This window comes from Lutjanus erythropterus, chromosome 3 (genome assembly GCF_056507025.1).
Source record: "Lutjanus erythropterus isolate fLutEry1 chromosome 3, fLutEry1.hap2, whole genome shotgun sequence".
In the NCBI taxonomy this organism is placed as follows: domain Eukaryota; kingdom Metazoa; phylum Chordata; class Actinopteri; order Lutjaniformes; family Lutjanidae; genus Lutjanus; species Lutjanus erythropterus.
The window spans coordinates 15,978,411-15,998,034 of record NC_139319.1 but is presented as its reverse complement, the minus strand read 5'-3'; the positions used below and the strand labels follow the sequence as shown (position 1 = coordinate 15,998,034).

The following is a 19,624-nucleotide window of genomic DNA, read 5'->3' as shown; positions in this document are numbered from 1 at the left end:
TTTTCATGAATAATAACGTTTCAGTGATGAGGATGATGTGCTGTCATGGTGATTTCATCACGTTCTAAATGTCTAATTGACCAATCAGATTGCTTGGTCGGAATTAACTTATTTTCCCGGAACAAACACAATTTGCTTCTAAACCTTGTCCACGTGTAAACAGTACAGAGCTGACACGATTAGTTGATTAACTCATCCACAGAAAATTAATCAGACATTTTTTTTTATAGTTGATTCATCATTTAAATTATTTTAAAGCAAAAGTTCAGCCTCTGCAATGTGAGAATTCTCTGCTTTTCTGTTTTATATGATTATAAACTAAAGCTCTTTGGGTTTTAAATGGATAGTCGGGCAAAACACGACATTTGAAGAAATCACCATGGAGCAAACTATCGGTTGATTAATCAGTAATGAAAATAATTGTTATTTATTTTACTGGTGATGCTGATGAAGCTTAAATATTAACTCAGTCACACAAAAAAAATCCACAAAGCCCAAAAACTTCAGTAAAAATATGATTTCATTCATATTATATACAAAATACAAATACAGTTTATGTACTAAAATGTACACACTCAAAATTCATTTAGCCTCGCCAGTGTTTACATTCAGTAAAAACGAAATTCACACTGATAAATCATCCATTTTGGAGAAAGAAAGGAAAATGTACTTGCTCACAGAAACGTAAACATACATAGTGATCCATATTTACAACAGAACACAGACGAGCTCTGGGATGAGAAGGAAACACAGATCGCTGGGAAAATGATCACTTCTGTCCTCCAGAGTCGTGTCACAAACGTGTTTGTCAGTGTTCATCAGTGTGAGCAAAAACATACCAGTGATTCCAAGAGGAGAAATAGCTTATTTGACATGAAATAAATGGGAAAAATGCATAAAATGTACAGTCAGAAAGTACCAGTGATCACAAAAACAAGCAGTTTTATTGAATGTGAGCGATTTTGGTTTGCAGTTTGTACTCTGAGTCACTGTCTTTGGGTTGTATTAAAATCAGAAACCACTTATTTTAGTGAGCAATACTCGATTTTAACTTCTAGAGAAGCAACATAAGATTATTTCAGACATTATACGATGGTCAGAACTGAAATAGAGAAAGCTATTCATTTAGTGAATACTGTTAAGCTGATTGAAATTACACAAATAGTAATGTCTCCCTTAAAAAAATACACATAAATCTTGATCGCAAAATCCTTCTTTTAAAAATAGTAATAATTTCATCTCTATTATTTTACTTACATGTTGTTTTTTAAGACTTCTACAGTAAAGTGTGAGAAAAATAACTTTTTCTGTTCCAATAAAAACATTCAAAAGGATAGAAATAAATTATTAGCAATAAAAGTGTGATTCAGGTTATTTGTGTGCGTCTTTGCTTAGTCATTGAGAGAAATGTCCTCTTGTGAAGGTGAGGTTTGGTTGGAAAATGAACTTTTCAGGTGAAGCACGTGTCGCTCTGAAACAGTTGTGGGTCGGCGGCTCTCCGCGGGCTCCAGAGGAAAACCCCGCTGCGCTCGACAGAATGGATTAACAGGCCGTTTCACCATGAGCCAGAAACATGAGCGGCACAGATGGCAGCAAGGAGGAGAAACGGACATTTTGTCAAACGGTGAGATGTGGAGACTAAGCCTGAGTCCTTTTAGAGTCTTTTATTTGTTCTCAGATGAACTTAGTGGAGTCTCTTTTGCTGATGAGGACTTCCAGCAGCCGCAGTTTGGCTTTGACGTGCTTGTATTCGTTGTACTCAGCTGCCAATGGGGAGCGGTCCTCCTTCTGCACGTTTCTATGGAAACAAGACAACAAACATTCAGGAATGAAGGTTCAGCAGTGGAAAACTCACTTTCTGAACGTCCTTATTATGTCGAGTCTCTTATGTAATACCAGTTCTTCTTTTTACCTTCCGTTTTGTCTAAAGAACTGGTCCTCAAATTCTTTCAGGTCCTTGCGGAGTCTCTTCTTCTCCTCTCGGGCTTCTTGGAGCTGCTCCACAAGTTCCTGCCTGTAAGAGACAGTATGGAAATATTTAAATATCTCATACTGGAGTGGTTTATTATGCAGTAGTGGAAAAAAAGAACTCAGATCTTTTACACATAAAACAATGTGAAAAATACTTACCAGGGAACAATAATATCAATGTGTGCAATATTACGTTTTTCATCACTTTTAATATGGCCAGTACTACTTCTCTATTTTAGTTTAAAAGTTTATTGAACTTATCTTACTTTTATTAATGTTATTGTACTAGCACGGTTTTTGCATTTATTCCTTATACACATAATATTTATTACTCCATATTACTACCATATGTTATTGCTTTTTTGAGCAATCTCTAATACAAGAGTACAAGAAGGATTAATAAGTCTGATCTTATCTTATTTTGTCTTCTCTTATCTCTTACCACACATATAAATCCTACTGCATTTAAAACATTACATGTAAAATTTTACTTAAAGAGACAGAAACATTTTCAGAAAAATGTAAGTATCAAAAGTAAAAGTACTCCTAGCACTCCTGGTTAGCCATCTGAAACTTAACAAGGGGCCCAAACTAGACACTGATTTCTTTGGAGGGGTCACAAGACGAAAAGATCATCATGTGATGATATATAGTACAATATATGCCTCTGAAATGTAGAGAGGTAGAAGTAGCATAAAATGGAAATACTCAAGTAATGTTAAAGTACCTTAAAATGCTTCTTGTGTAAATGTAATCTTAGTTATTATGATATGAGAACAGTCCTGGTTGACTTACGTGGTGGCAGAGTGCAGGTTGGACAGCCTCATGTCCGTCGTGTTCTTGGAGGGTGAGAGTTCGTCCACAGGTGAAATGAAACCGTCAGCGTCTTCGTCCATGTGGTCCAGGAAGCCGAGCACGCTGAGGTCGGGCCGGACGGTCACTGTGAACTGTGTCTTTGTGTCTCCGTCGTCCTCTGAGCCGTCCTCTTCCTCCTGCAGGAGCATAGAGAGGGTCAAACAGAGGCCACATCACACTGCCTGTGGTGTTGAAAACAACCGAGGCTTCCAGGCTCAAACACTGCAGAGCGTGAGGATCGTGCAGTGTTAGTCATCAATGGTTAGAAATCATCACGGTACAGCAGCTAAATGCACTTCCAGGGTCCTTGTTGGTGATTCATGTCTGTATTCATTAGTATGTAGAGATGGAGTTAATGAAGGCAGTCAACTAGAAGACACACAGTCTACTGAGAACCAACTTCATGTCATCCGAAAGTCCTAAACCAACTATAAACAGTCCACATTAAATATCCAGCAAAATGCACCAAAATGATTCAGTTAGATCATAGTTTTCCTAAAAACACCCCTAAAGGATCATTCTGGTTTATTACTACTTGGGACTTATTTTTGGACTGTTTCTTTTACTCATTATAAGTTTACATTCATCAAAGTAATTACTGAGATCAGGTACGCTCACAGTCAGATGATCAGACAAGTTGTAAACAAAGCAGCAACTTATTAGGAATCTCTCTACTAGTAGTTGTCAAACTTTTTCCCCCTCATTCAAGCTTAATTTTAACTGGCTGTTACTTAAGAGTATTAGTCATAAAAATGTGAATTTCATCACAATGTTTTTGTCACATAATTTACTTGACAGGTTGGTTATTCGTTCCCATCCCTACATGGTGTTACAACTAACTCAGCTTGCTCATGTGGAGGCTTTATCCCAGCTGGTAGTTTACTGGCTATTGTGACAACAAATGTGCTTAAGATCACCACCTTGTAATCCTATTTGGTTGTTTATTTTCCTCATTAACACAAATGTTTGGGTATATTTTCAAATTAAATCAGAATTTGTATTTGTTCACATTAGTCATACAATATTTCTAAGTATCCCTGGATGGGAATCAGTGATCTAAACTACTTAATTTGTTTAATAATATTGGCTAATAAACCCTTATTGCCCAGAAAAATAGTGTTGTGGTTAACAGGTAGTTATAGATATATACATATATACATATCTATGTAACTTTGTTTTAACATTTTTTAACACAGAAAGTTGAACGTAAAACTTATATTTCTATATGTGCAAGTTGTGGTTCTTGTTATGTTTGTAATGATCTGGCTGTGTGTGTTACTGTTCTTAATTTAAACATGTAGTTTAGGTAATGAAATGTTGCATCCTCTTCCATCCTCTTCTGTCTGACTGTCATCTGACTCCTTTTTAACCAAATAAGACCCAAGCTGTATTAAACCAGAATTAACCTTTAAAACACAACATATACTGTTCACGCATTCAGATCAATAATCACAGAGCAATTCAAACGTCAGATCCAGGCAGCTACTGATTCAACGTCTCTACAGGTGCTGGTGGCACGAAACAGGCAACTAACCAATCAACAGGCAGCAATCAGGTTCATTAGAGGGGTAGATGGAAGTTAGGGTGGGGCGGGAGGGAGGTGGGGCAGGGCAGAGGAGCTGGCGACTGATTGTTCAAGCAGCAGCAGCAGCTCTTCACCTTGATATCATCGAAGAAGAGTGCGGTTTCGCCCTCGATAATGGGCTGAAGGAGGGGACCTCTGCGCTTGCTGGAGGGAGAGCCCTGTGGTGACGGTTAAGAAGGAGGCGTTTACAGCAAGGCCACGAGAAGAACGCCACACCAAATTCTACGTCTAAACCTTCATCAGAGGTGAAGATAAGACATTTTTTCGATTCTTTTCTCTCACTTTTCCCGTTTTTCCAGCTTAAAAACACATTATTTTCTACAGAACGTCCAAATGACCATTATTTTGAAAACCTAACTTGATTCTAACAGTGTCCTGAATGAGGGTCAAGACTGGAGTTAGCTGACTTATTTGTGATGAGCAATTTATGATCCAAACATCACAACAAAAACTCTGTAAATTTGCGTAGGTTAACCAATTCTGACCTTTTTAGAATTACACCGGTGTTACTTTTCAAAAGAGACCAGGATCACGACTGTAATCAAACGGTTATGGGAACAGCATTTCTTTCTTTTCAGTACAAAGATGAAGCAACAAAAGGTGAATGTTGCAGGGTTAAAAGCTGGAAAAAACTCCAACATCATTTGACATTTTCCAGGATAATAAAAATGCTGCACCATTACTTCTATTGTGTAGAATAATCTATGGCAGCAGTCCCAATTTGCATAATGGGGATTACTGTAGAGATAGTGCATTATATAACGGATATACACTGTAGAACCATAATGTAAGTCATATCTTATATAATAGAAATGGTTATTAACAGTTGAATACACACATAATGGGGAAAATGAAGCATACACACGAGTCTTTTATGCAACTATTAATGCAACATAAAGTGGTATTAACATTTTCCTGTTTATTATCTACAATTCAAACACCTCATATCACAGTTAAGTATTTCTGACCCTCTCATACACTCAACTGCTCATGATGTCACTTCCTGTGAACTCAATCTGCCACCTATGAGCTCCTTTACGGCCGGGGGATTCACTGAGCTGCTAAAGCCGGACTTAGAGCCTTGAAAGGTGGATAACACGTCTGTGGCATGGCTGCCACCCGGTTCCCACGGCCAGCACTAAAGCCAGCGTGAGCTGAGGATTAAAGTGTCTGCAGACGTTTTAACAAGTGCCGCTCGCTTGTCAAAGAGCAGCAGGACAACTGGACAGCTGTGGAGGGAAAAAGAAGAAGAAGGGAGGTTAAAGATGATAGAGATACTTACAATGACAGGGATAGTAGAAGCTCTGCACAGGATCTGCTTCACCAAGCGATATCTGTCGTACAGTGGCTTCATGATTTGCCTTTCACACTTGGTGACCTTAAGTAGGAAAAAATAAAAAAAAAAGAAAAGAAACACAGACATCTTGTTAGCACAGAGTTAGCCTCTTTCTGTCATCCTCAGTCTCCCTGCAGACTAACTAGCTGCAGCACTAACATAACCCAAACTGACAGCTAATCCAGACTGGCCCACAACAGCTCTTCAGAGCGTGAAAGTCATTAACCACAAACCACCACAGAGGCTCGCAGCATGGGAGGGACCTAGGTTACAGAAAGGTCAGCTTTACTTCCTGATATACGACAGTGCTAGCACTGATCAACTGGATTTGACATCAAATAAAGTGTGTCTCAGTTCCTTTACAGTTCAATTCTCCAGCAGAATTGTCCTTAAAATGCTGGGATGACAAATTTTCTGTTCTCTAATAGCATTAATTGACACATTTTCCAAATAAAGATACATTTTTTATAAAGTCAAGACATTTTTAGCTAACAGACACGCACTGTGAAAGCTGACCAGAGGCATACAGTACACTCTGTCTTGAGATATTATTCACCCTTGAATTGCAATCTGGGTCACAATCAAGAGGAAAACAGGATTTTCTCTGTTTGAGTCGACATGGCTGGCAGGAGATCAAATATACAGTATGGATTGGCACATTTCAGCAGGTAGCATGTGCCTGTTAGCTTATTTTTCACTGATGAAAACAAGACAATAACTGAACAAGAAGTAATTTATGTCCAAAACTAATGAAATCAAGTCACACTTTTACCAACAAATAAAAACAAGACAAAAATGTTAGAGTGGGATGAGTCAAAAAGAGATCCAGTCTCTTTGTGTGGCAGGAAGATTAGATGCACATAACGGTCTTGTCTTGGTTTGTAAAGACCAACAGTTAATTAGTTTTATGCCCTGTTCTTCACATTTTCAAATTCTTCTTTCAAATTCCCAGTGCCAGCATGTTGCCACAGTCACAGAAAAATGCTTCAGGCTATAAGGTGTAGTTAGTTATAGTAGTTGTAGTTATATTAGCCAGCTGTAATCTGGTGAGATAAGCATGTATTAAAAGCTACTGAAAAGCCATTAAATCTGCCTTACAAAAAAATCTAAATGTAAAATATAATATCTAAAATCTAATACCAAATTGAAATTTGTTGTCAAAATTAATACAAATTCTGGAGGATGACTTACTGGTCGGCCATGTATGCTCTCGTAGTAGAGGAGAGCTTTCTGCAGGGCAACTTTCTCTGCTCCAATCTGTTCCCGTGTCATATCCTGTCAACAGAGGGGAGAGGAAGTGAGTCAAAACATCTCAGAAGTGACCTGAGTTCACTCTGTGTTGCAACATTGTTATTCCAGCACCATAATAAATTCAAGCCCAACTGCTTGTGTTAAAATTGATGTTGCTTTTCTTACATGAAACATCCATTTGCTGGATATATCTCTTTATGTTTTATTTATTTGATCTTGGTCAGAATGTAACCTGGTCTCATACCTTGATGTCCTCGGGCCGGTTCACTTCCTCCCTCTTCTCCTGCAGCTTCTTCAGAATCGTCTCCAGTGTGCTCTCCACCGGAGGCTTCGGCACTTTCTCCTGCTGCGGCTTCTTCTCCAGCTGAGAGCCAAAGCTTTTGGGCAGCGTGTTGCTGCGCTGGCGGGTCAGAGGCGGGAGGTCTTCTTCTGACTTCATCAGCTTGTGTTCTGATAAGGAAGAGGAGAAAAAGAGAAAATATATATATATATATATGTACAAGCTTTGTTGGGTTTAGTTTCAGTTGTGTTTAGGAATACTGTTCATGCGTATGTCTCACCTTTTAGCTCTTTACGAAGCTTGGCCAGTTCATTTACCCATCTGAGCACCTCTGGGTTTGCAGCTTTATCGCTGTGGGAGGGCTGGATGGAAGAAAGGCAATGCACTGAGTTGAAACAGACTCTCCTTTCAAAATTAAAGCAGCACCTGTGAGTACTGTTCATGCAAACAGAGTTAATGACCCACACCTCAGGTAGATCTTTGTGTGGAATCATCACCTTTTTTTAAGACTCTAAAAGGCTTAAGGTCAAAAACGGTTGCAGACCTCTCTTCTCTATTCATAATCATAGTCTTTTAGTTTACTGGGACAGTCTGTAACCTTGCTTATGGTTTGGAAAAAATGTCTTCTGAGATCCTTTTAATTTTAATGTGTTAAACAGAAAGGTTGTTTCTTACCCTGTATTTGCGCTCCTCTTCAAATCTCTCCTCAAACCTGTGGATCTTCTTCTTCAGTATGTGGATCCTCTTTGTGAGCTGGGCTGATGTCAACTCCTCTTTCTCATCATCACAGGAGCCAAGAGAGGAACTCCGTCTGCGACTGCAGAAATTCAACACTGTTATTGCCACTGGCAGCTCCATAACACTTCAGCCTCTACATACAAAACCATGTCAGGTGTTTACCTAACAAATGAGTGTGCGTTTGGCGGCGAGGGAGGCACTTCAGTGTCGTCCAGGTACTGCTGGCACTGTCCGTAGGCGTAGAAGCGAGGGGACAGCATTGGGTCGCTGTCTTCCTCCAGCAGCTGGCGGATAAGGCGTCCCCCAGCGTGAGGGGACAGTCGAGCTTCCTCACGGTCCATGCTCTCCCTCTGCAGTGACGAGTACGCTGGGACTGGCTCTGAGGGACACACAAACAACAACGCTCTGTATTAAAATGTGACACTGCTGTCAAACAGAAGATGTAAACACAAGATATGCAAACAAAAGACAGGTTAGTCAAATATGGTGCATGCTAGGCAGCAGACAACACACAGCTCGCCTCCATACAGTAACACTACATTATGCCCAAGAGTTCTGCAGCAACAGAATAACAGAATAAAACACTGTCTCCTCTGGAGTTCAAACACATTTTATGAACTCATAAAATTCTTTCACATCCTTCATAAAATAGATTTAGGTTCATAGTTTAACTAGGTATAAATAACAAACTCAAATGGTGGAGCTACAACAACAACTCTGCCTGACAGATTATTTAAATAACTGATTATATGGAAAATGATTGTTACTTAGATTTTGGCTGCAACTATTTTTTTCCCATACTGATGAATCTACAGACAATTTGCTTGATTAATCAATTAATAGATTGCTCTATAAAATGACAAAAATAGTGTAAAACACCCATCACAGTTTAGTCCCAAGGTGGTCTTCAAGCTGCTTGTTTTCTCCAACCAAGAGGTGACAATCTCAAAGTTAATCAATATTTTATCTAGGGCTGCAACTAATGATGATTTTCATTATCCAGTAATGGCAGATTCTTTTCACAATAAATCGATTTGTCAATAAAATGGCAAAAAAGTGAAAAATACTCATCACAATTTCCCAAAGCCCAAACTCACATCTTCAAATTACTTCTTTTGTCCAATCAACAGTCATTTAGTGATATAAATCACAAAGAAACAGAACACATCCTCACAGTTAAAGGAGCTGGAACCAGCAAATGTTTGACATTTTTGATGGAAAATGACTGAAATGACCAACCAATTCTCAAAATAATATTGTGATCACATAAGACAAAGAAAGGCATCAACACTGGGAGGCTGAAACCAGAAAATACTTGACATTTTAGCTCAAAAAATGATCTTTATATGGTTTCTGACTGAATTTTGCAAACTGACAAATCGATTAATTGTTACCACTCCAATCTTGATTTTGATTCCAAGTTTGCTAATTAAAAAAAGATAAATGTGTTATATACAAAAGCCAGGGGTTTTATTTTGCCAACTTGCAACCAAATCCAAATTGAAAAAGCAGCATGTTTGTTCCTGATATAATTTGTTCTACAAGACGGGTCAAAGTGTTCTGGGAAAGTCCAACAAGATGTTCATTTTTCCAAAGATCAGCACCTACTCGATTCCACCACACTACGCTATCCCTTTTTGGATCCTCTCAGTCGTTGTGGAAGTCACTGGACATGAAGCTGCTGTCTCTAAAACTGTTGTGGGAAAAATAAAAAACTTCCTCTGGGGCTCGACAGTCACAGATGTCCTGAAACTGGGGCGCAAGACACGCCCACCCTGCCTGTCTCTGTTCATCCCCTGGTTACAGTCTCTCCACTGTGGCAATAATTACGTCTGGTGAAAATAGCCATGCAGATACCCCTGGCAATCTTGGGGCTATTAATAAAGCCTGGCTCTCAGTGGGATAATGTCAGGGCGCGACCTCTGTTGAGAGGTACAGTGATGACTTTGTGTTGTAGTTTCCACTCTGCATGCTGAGAGATAAACCCAGTCTGTGAGTCTGTCCAAGCACGTGTGCGTGAGAGAAAGACTAGACACAGTTCACTGTTAAAATAAGGAGGAAAAACTCTATAGAAAACATGAAACTCAGCAGGAACCATAATGTAGATTTCATGGAAAAAGGAGAAGCAGGAGAAGAGATGGAGGGAGAGAAAACAAGCTCAGGAGGAAACCAACCAGCAGTGTAAACACAAGGTGTCAGAAAGCACCCAAGAAAATACGCACGCCCAGTCTAAAACTGCACATGCATATTTTTCTTAGCTGGGGTGAGTTGGGGCCTACGAGAAGCAAGTTATCTCAAATTCCAGGTCTGGGACTCCTAGGAGACCTCCTGTACTTCTACGTACGTGCAGTTTATCAAGTAGCATGTTAGGGCTTGCTCACAGCAGCAGGTGGAACTCTCAATCACACCGAATGTCTTCCTTTGAGCTCTATTATCTCGCTCAGAGAGTGGTACGGTGCAGCGGGCCAGTAAGGCTCCATGGCATTTGAAATTAATCCTTTAAATCAAGTGCTCGCTGATGGTTCAGGATTAAATAGACTAATGAAACAAAAAAAACAAAAAAACATGCCAGTTTGCCATTTCGCTAAAGGTTGTTGTGAGAACGACGCTCAGACACAATGTTCCAGATCGTTCAAGCATGTTGCCATGCAGTGGAAAAGGTCACTCAGACAGACAGCCTTTTCTTTCGTTCTTTCTCTGACATGTTATTTGCAGCAAAGCAAGTCAGTGCTGACAGTGATGTAACATTACACTTACCATCACAGCAAGTCTGATGAAAAATGCTTTTGAAATCAAGGAAGGGGGTGTTAAAGAATGGAGAATCTAGAGGAACAAAAGACACAGAAGGAAAGGACAAGATGAAGGAAAGAAAACAAGGAACCAGACCTAAGAAAAGAGCAGCCTGCTTCCTTCTTGTTGCAATGAACATCTTAATATCCCTAAACCTTAATTAACTCACGAGACATTATGAGCCTCAGTGTCTTGGTTTCTCTTCACTAAAATGTCTTCTAATATCTTTCCACCATCACTGGCAGACAGGCAAGTACAGAGCAGCAGCAAATATCAGGTCACCATGACAGGCGCTGGCACAAAGTGTACTGGAACAAAGGTCTCACACCACTGCCTAATGCCCTCATCCACCCACAAGCCCGTTTGTACAGTATTACGCCTTCTGTACAGTATGCACACATCACCTAACGGTACTTACTACCATTATGCAGCTTTAAAACTGCTTATTCAGCTCTGCGCTTTTTGTTAGAACACAAATCCCATTTCAGCTCTGCTGGGTAAAGAATAAACGTGCCAGTGTCACAGAAAAAAACTCACAAGTTCAACTTTACACATTGCATTTACACAATTGCAGTTTGTGGTATCACAAGTGAAGGTTGTCAAAAATATTCTTGCTGCAATACTTTTTCAATGACACAATATCTGTTATTTATAGTATTCAAATGTTTCTGTATCAGCACTGTGTGTAAAAACAAAAGAGAAACAAAACTATCTTGTATGCCTAGGACTTCCTTTTCTTTTTGCAGAGGTATTGAGTATGTTTTTATACCAGTGCTGGATCAAAATTTTAAATTCTGGTATGTTGACAACTCTATTGCAAGCCCTGCTGCTCGCATGCTTCATAAGACCTGACGTGTTCACCATCTCATGCACCTAACAGAGATACTGTATGTCTGAACGGCTTGTCACAGCCAATGATGCAGGCTCCTTGTGATATCCTTGCTGCCATGTGGTCAGTTATGTATTCAAGACAGAATGTACAGGACGGGGGTTTAAGAATAGCCAAGAAAAACAAGTGATCTAATACAAAATGTCTTCATAATGTCAGTATTAAACAGTGACCTGGATTGCAAATTTCCTGAACATAGAGTGAGAAGAACACACAATCAGAGACACCATGTATGGACTATGAGAGCCAAAACAACTAGCAGCACAGCTTTATGCAAAACCAAAGCAACAGTTTGTTGGCCTGGGCACAATATCTAAGTACTTGACATTTCTTCTCTCGTGCAGCAAATGCTGCACAGCGGCAAGAGCAACCTCTCAACCTGATTTTCAGTAATCACATTTGGCCACTAGAGAGCTCCACAAAACATGCAATGGTCTGCTAATATTCCAAACATGAGGCTGTTGAAGTTAAGAGATTTATTGCTTGGAACAATTTTGCTCTCAGTGCCACATCAAACAGGAAACAGTGGTGGCGGGAATGAAGTTTTCAGCGGAAATATGTGACAAACATGCCAGAACTTGCCCTTTAACTGTATTTCACTGTAGGAATTAACCTGTTGGTTATCATTCCAGTGCACAGTTGAGCAAAACGTTAGGCTTTTCACTGCTAAACACACTCAGAAACCCGCACCCACCTCCGCTTGCTGTGTCGCAACATCCTAACAAAACAATCAGTGTCTTCATGCACGGCGATTGTGCATGATTTCCTCTCTGCACAAACGCCAACACTGCCTGAGCAAACACATTAATAACAAACTCAAAAAAGGTCTGACAGCAGAATGGAGGAGAAGGGAGAGACATATGAATAATGCAGCGTTCGTTGTGACCGTTTCTACAAACTCTGCATTAGAAATTAAACTTGAAATAAATTAACCAGACATATTTCATTTAAATTTTAAATTGTGCAAAAGTGCCATTGAGTGCACATGCACAGATCATCATCACTATTCCTGGAGTGAAATATTTCAACTGGAGCACGAGTCTGAAAAATTCAATAAACTCTCCAAATGCAAGCCCAGTTTCCACAGCCAGCTGACTCGTACACTGTTATCACCATTTGACCTCCTCTTTAATGATTAATTTGACAGCGGCGGCTGAGTCTGGAAACAACCCAGTTCCTGAAATCACAGAGAAACTGATAAATCTTTAAATAAAAGCATAGGTGGAGCTCTAAACTTAGCTACACTTTAATATTTTCTCTTGAGAGAGGAGCATGGGATCCACAGTTCCCATGTGGTCTAATTCAACAAAACAACTGTCTGCAGTAAAGCGGCTTTATCCTGCCAGCCAAGCAAACAAGCACGTCTCCGGTGAGCGTTTCTCCTCCAGATATAGGTGTCTAGAGAACTTAAGAGGATCTTTAACAATTAAATCCTATAGGAGAGGCAGAAGGAGCTGCATCAGGAGGAGGAGGAGGAGGAGGAGAGGCAGCAGAAGGTGTGCAGCTGCTACCCAGACACCCATGTGCAGAGCTGGGTGGAGGGCAGAGAATGGGTCGTCTGGGCATGTGTATGTGTGTGTGTGTGTGTGTGTGTGTGTGTGTGTTTATGTGAAAAAAGTGTGTATTCCAGATAGTATTTAGAAATGTAAGAATAAAGACAAAACATGAAAACAGCACTCGGGTGGCCTACAGCCTCACCTCCCCAGTTGTTGTCCTCAGTGAGTGCTGTCAGGTCCAGTCGGGGCACGTCCTCGCAGCTTGTCTTCTCGCAATCCGGGTCTCGCACCTCTCCTCCGCCGCCGACCCTCCCCGTGTCACAAGTGACGGGCGACTCCTGGATCTTCATCCTTAGCGTCTGCACAACCATGAGAGAAAAGAAAGGAGCGCTAAACAGACGATGACCAGCCTGTGAACACACTCTTTAAGTTGAGCCACACACTCCCTCAGACTGGCCCTGCCCTAACAGAGGGGGCTGCTCCATGCCTGCAATTGGCCGCCGTGGCTGGCCAAAACATCCGCCCATCTGCCTGGAGTGGATTGGCTCCGCCCTCGTCTTTCACCCACTGGAATCCCTCACCCCCACCCCTCCCCGGCTCTTTCCCTCTCTTGTTTTCTCTCTACAGTAGTCCTCCTTGCTCTCTCTGCTGCCTGACATGCATATATTCCCCACCCTGGTGCCGCTCTGGACTTGTTTGTTTCACAGCAGCGAGAGCACACGGGAGGGGAGGGTGGGAGGAGGGAAGGACAAAAAAAAAAAGCGAGCAGATTGTGAGCCAGCACACGTAGGCTGACTGGGTGTTTTTTTCTCTCCTATCTGTCTCCTCTGCAGGCAAACATTCAGCACAGAGCAGAAATATTACATGCAAGCCTTCTCATTATTTCTTCTATTTTCCTCATGATTTTTACCCATCATCCACCAGCTTCTCCCCTCTCTTCTTCCAGCTCAAACTTTCTCAGACTCCACGAGAAAGCTGTGTAATCAAATTCTAGTGTAGTGTAAATAATTTGGGGGGGGAAACAACATACCCAACTGGTCATGCATTTAGAACGTGTCCATGGATCACTTAGCGCTAAGCCCATGGGGTCCCATTTCCTCTGTCTGGGCGTGGGACCAAGCTATTTTTAGGATAAACAGATCAAGACATACTGCTACTAGAACCCATAAATGCCACAGACGGCTTACAGGAATGGGTGCATTTGAATCTGGTTACAACAGTCCTTGTTTTGTTTTTTGCCCATGATACTAAGAGTTGTTGTTGTTGGCAGTTTTGTGAGAGATTATAGTGTAACTGCACAAGCAGTTCGATGGGCAAAAACAGGGAGTTACCAAGTCTGACGTGACGGGAATCACATAGAATACAAAGTGGTATTGGTGTCCAGAGAACGTGCACACTCTCATACACTAACAGTGGGAAATTTCCCCTGAGCACCACTTACCGTCACTACAGTCAAATCAGGAACCCTCCCCCCGTGCTTCCATGAGTTAGTACATGCTTTACCAGCTCACTCAAACAACATTCAAGGTCCCCTGATCACAATTCCAAGCAGGAGTATTCCTTCAAATAACATTCAGAGCAATGACATGTTCAGTTGTATCACCCTCTAGATCCAGCGCACACAGAAACAAACATAGCTGTGACTTCAAAAGAAGGAATACAAAATAGAAACTAATCATGAGAGTACAAATAAGGAACAAATCAAGAATAAAGACAGGTTTAGTGTTTCTGTGTGAGCAAATAATATGACATATGGATGTGAATATTGATAAATGCTCTCTGAATATGATTATTGTTTTTTTTTCTCAGTAGCTACTGCTCAGTTTAGCAGGATCACACTTTGCTTTATACAAGTTACTTACTTAAGCAATTTGGTTGCTCGGTAACAAGTAGATAAACAATATTAAAATGAGTATTTTGGATTTCCCAACCTGAGATAGGATAAAATGATGTAACATTAAATAAGATTCCTAAATTTAGTTAGAATTGGCCTCTGTGATACCAAACTAAGAAAAATCTTATCTTAGACTCTTCCTTAACTGAAGACTTAAGATAGGAAGTTAAGCCGTAATCATCTGCAATCTGCAACTGCAAATACGACGGTGTATAGCACAAAATGTGTAGAGTGACATGTATGTTTTTACTCCACACAGGGCTTCGGGATTGTTATGCTTGATGTCATGATGCTCATATTGACAAATGGCTAGAGTGTTTCATTTGTCCATTCAGGGCTCCTGTAGAAACATGGCGGTTAAACATGACAGTCCGGAAGACGACCCGAGCCCTCTGTAGACATCTTTTCTTACTTTTATACACGAATGAAAACATATTTAGGAATATTCCTGACATATTCTGCCAATATATTTCTGTAAAATCTTACACACTGGACCTTCAAGCTCTTAAAAAAGCTAGTAAGCAGACCCTTGAGTCACCTTTTTTTTTGGGTGTTAACCAATTCCATTTCCTTCCATTTCCTTCCTTTTTTTGGTTGTTTTGTTGTTGTGTTATTGTTTCCTAGGACAATAATAAATTTTCATGTGAAGTAGTTATAATTATTGATTTTATATGTAGTAAGTAATAAGTAATTAGTTCTGTGCCCATTCACACCTTTCTTGTAATTAATCAAGAACAATTCATGTGACAGTGTTCGGTATGCAGATGCAAGACTAAACACTACACGCAGGTTCATTAACATAATGACATTCTGTCCTAAAGTAACTTTTAAAGTTTTTGATCTGAGAAAAACTTGTCAGTTGATAATTAGCAGTCTGTGCCTGCTTTGTTCTATACTCGTTGCCTGTTAATTACTGTACTTTGTGTGACCAGCACAGCTGATGGTAATCATGCAATTAAAGCACGGACTCATTAGGCTTTAAAACAGAAGTGTGTACTGGGTGACTGTTATGTAATGTGATGAGTCTCAGAGGTGAGAGATGTTGAGAGAAGAGCAACTGAACAACACCTTGTCACATAATACTGCTATGATTATATCATCTTTTCAGACTCCTAAGTGGCCAAAAGTTTCTTAAGCAAGGTGAATTTTTGTTGTCAGATCCTTTTATAAGCAATGCCTCATTAAAGACTTTCACTTGATGATTAGTTTATCCTGCTTGTTCTAACTGATTAATCAAACAAAAATCACCAGCAGAATCCCTGCATCAGTGTTGACAGAGCAGTGTACTGTGTAATGTTAATATTGTATAACTGTATAATGTAATGTATATGTATGTATTTTTAAGCCAGGCTATCACCTTGCCTAATTTTAATTTATTTGCCAGATTTTTAATTGCTGTATTTCGTTTTTTAAAATTCACTTCAGTGTTTTGTGTAAAAGGTGCTAGATAAATATATTATTATTATTAATGTAAACCCTTTTTAAAATGCTTGCAGGACTAACGGTGGATTAACAGGAGCACAGATGTTACAGCTCACCAGGATCCCACTGTGCTCCAGTATAATTCAAATGTACGTGAGCACACGCACGCACGCACACACACACACACACACACACACACACACACACACACACACACTGCACTACGTTCCCTGGAACATCAGCCACTGTGTTCACTGAAACACACTGGAACCACGATTACATCATCATGAGATGTCCAGCTGGTGCAAAGGAGGGGGAAAACAGACAGAGCTAGTGTGTGTGTGGGATGCATTAGACAATGATTAAGCTGTATTTGGGGGGCTTATACACTCAGTGTACAAACAAACACACTGAGGAATTTAAGGGGCATTTTGCTGAGATGGCACACAGACAAGCATATAACCTTGGGGACACACACAAACATGCACACACACACACATAAACTGTGGAGGATTTGGCCTGAAATAAGCTTCCTGTCTGACACCACACTCCTCCACACTTTTTATTTCAAAGCACCTGCAGACATACAAGTCCACTGTCTGCTGCTTTGTGTCTTTTTGCACCACAAAACTCATCAAGTAAGAGACAGCAAATAACCTCTAATGTGCTATTTATGTTGCCATGTAGTTAACATGTGAATTGCAGGCACATTTTAAGACATCCAACTTGACCTGCACGTGTGAGGTGGCTAAAAACAGTGTAGCCGTCATATCCATCTATCAGTTTTCTTAGGTTGTAGGTACAAAATGTTCTGACAGAGGAGTCACGCGTGTTATCGGTTTACAGAGACTAAAGCTGTACTAAGACACACATGGACACATATGGAGACATGCAACACACCAACACATTAAGATCAAGGGTTTGTGTGTGTAAGAATTTTTTAGAAAGTTGCATAAAATAGAAAATGGAAGAAAGTCTTTGTCCTGAAATTTAGATTTTTGCAATTACTTGATCAATCATTTAGTTTATAAAATGTCAAAAAAAAAAGTGTCCATTGAGTCCAAGTTTTAAACCCAAATATATGCAATTTGTACTAAAATAAAAGAGAAAAAAGCAGAATAGTACTTCACTGGGATGATACAATAACAAATATCTGTTTTTTTATGTTTTCTTGATAAATGTCTCAAAGGTTCTATCATGTCCCCTTCATATATCTTGTAATCCGACCTTCTCAGCTCATTTTGGTAGCTGGGCTGGACACATGGGGAATGTGGGCTACGAGCTGCTAAAGGGCTCCAAATTGACTCAGAGTTGGCTTTTCTTCTCCTCGATGCTTAATTAATTTGACACACAATGGTACATAATGTTACATGTTTCCATTTGTGACCGACTATAGTAGGCATGATAACTAACCAGCTGTTACTGATATTATTGATTTCATCTGCAAACGTTGCAAACAATAGGTGTCACTGAATATCATATACAGCCCCTTTAAATGATAATAAAAATGTCTGTTGGTTAATTTTCTTGATTGACTGATTAGTTAAACATTCAATAACAGGCCGCATAATTTTTGCCAGATCACCAAATAGTATAAGTCAAATTTTCAGCAGGTCACCATGCAAACAAGATCAGTCTATTAATTTATTTTAGTAACTATAGCCTAGAAGGCAACAAAGATGACCTGATGGTAACAGTCACGTCTGTTTGATGCTGGTTTTATAACCCGGCTGAGAGGCTGCTGCACCAGCCTCCTCTCAGAGCGGCGCCACGCCGGCTCCAGATGGCCACTCAGTGGCACAGTGTGGTGGTGGTGGTGGTGGTGGCAGAGCTGCAGCCTGAGCTGCTACTGAAATCCATCTGGACTGCTTAGAAAGAGATTCACCATATTGGTGCAGAGCTGCATGATTCTGGTCAGCAGTGCTGGTCCAGATTAAAACTGGAGACGAGCAGATGGAGAAGCTGACTTGTTTCCTTATGTTCACACCCCAGCAACACAAACCTTGAAATCAAAAGTAAATTTCCACAATATTTTGACCGAAGAAGTGCTGTATGTTTGTTTAAGGATAATGGTGGGAAAAACCCTTTTGGCAAGAAATGTAAAATCTCCCTTTGTCAGAAGTGAATTATGTTTCTGTGGAACTGCAGAGGAGTTTCTGTTCAGCAAATCGGCACACTGACGAGTAACACGGCAACATTGTGTGAAGGTCAGAAACACAATGATAAAAAAAAAAAACATCTGTGGTTAGAGCTTTTCCAAGTGTTTACACTTTCTATTTGATACTGCTTTTTGGTAAATGGAGACATTTATTCATATCTCTCTCTTCACTGCATTTTCTATTCTTCTGTTTTATTTCAATGAAATATTTTCTCTTATCGTTTGTTTGTTCTTTTGTCAATCCAGTTTTTATGTCTTGTCTTATTGCCTTTTTGTGTCTTATGTTGAACTATTCAGCTCATCCTTCTGGTTCTGGGTATCATTTGAAATTTTTTGATAAAAGTGTGAATGAGATATCTGCATTTCAGTGCAGATACCAAAACAATACTTTTGCTATACTTAAAGTGACATAAATATTTGTCTCTATGAAAGACCAACCCTCTGAAATGTTAAATGTCAACTTTTAGAGCAAAAGTTATGATTTTAATATTGACTTTTACAGTCATGAATTATGTATACATATGATGAAATCGGGGGAATGAAAACAGACATGGAGTCTCAGCACACTCCTTTGACAATCAGCTGATTGAGACAGTTGTGTGTTAGTAACTACATCAGTTGGTATATATGGGCCAAGCTGTCATGAGGTCGGGGTTCTTCAGGATTTCTGGAGGTAACCAGAAAAGAAAAAGAAGAAAAAAATAATGTAGTCTGAATGAGAGAGGAAAATAAACACGACAGAAGAAAGAAATCAGTGTACTGTAGTATAGTGTGTGATGGTGGGTGTGTGTCGACCCAGGCACAATCCAAAGGACAAAAGGAGAGCAAATATGATGTCTGGAAGTTATAGTTACTACTATTGACTACACAAACGCAGCTATACAATCATTTAAATCAGTAACTATTTTAAGAAAAGTACTAATCTGAGTGGGCATTTGATGCTTTCGGAACTTGGCGGG

General features: G+C 40.0%; 1 protein-coding gene across 1 annotated transcript in view; it reads right to left on the bottom strand.

Moving 5' to 3' along the window:
• Positions 1-502: 502 nt before the first annotated feature.
• The window catches only part of fam13a (family with sequence similarity 13 member A), a 70,579-nt gene continuing 51,457 nt past the window's right edge, over positions 503-19,624 (bottom strand). The window contains exons 15-26 of the mRNA XM_084715180.1: positions 13,394-13,550; positions 10,774-10,839; positions 8,179-8,395; positions 7,954-8,095; positions 7,559-7,640; positions 7,243-7,448; positions 6,939-7,022; positions 5,694-5,789; positions 4,486-4,569; positions 2,767-2,963; positions 1,913-2,014; positions 503-1,798 (exon numbers count right to left, since the gene is read on the bottom strand). Of these exons, the coding sequence (XP_084571306.1) occupies positions 1,675-1,798; positions 1,913-2,014; positions 2,767-2,963; positions 4,486-4,569; positions 5,694-5,789; positions 6,939-7,022; positions 7,243-7,448; positions 7,559-7,640; positions 7,954-8,095; positions 8,179-8,395; positions 10,774-10,839; positions 13,394-13,550 (1,557 nt within the window). The 3' untranslated portion in view covers positions 503-1,674. The remainder of the gene's footprint in view (positions 1,799-1,912; positions 2,015-2,766; positions 2,964-4,485; positions 4,570-5,693; positions 5,790-6,938; positions 7,023-7,242; positions 7,449-7,558; positions 7,641-7,953; positions 8,096-8,178; positions 8,396-10,773; positions 10,840-13,393; positions 13,551-19,624) is intronic.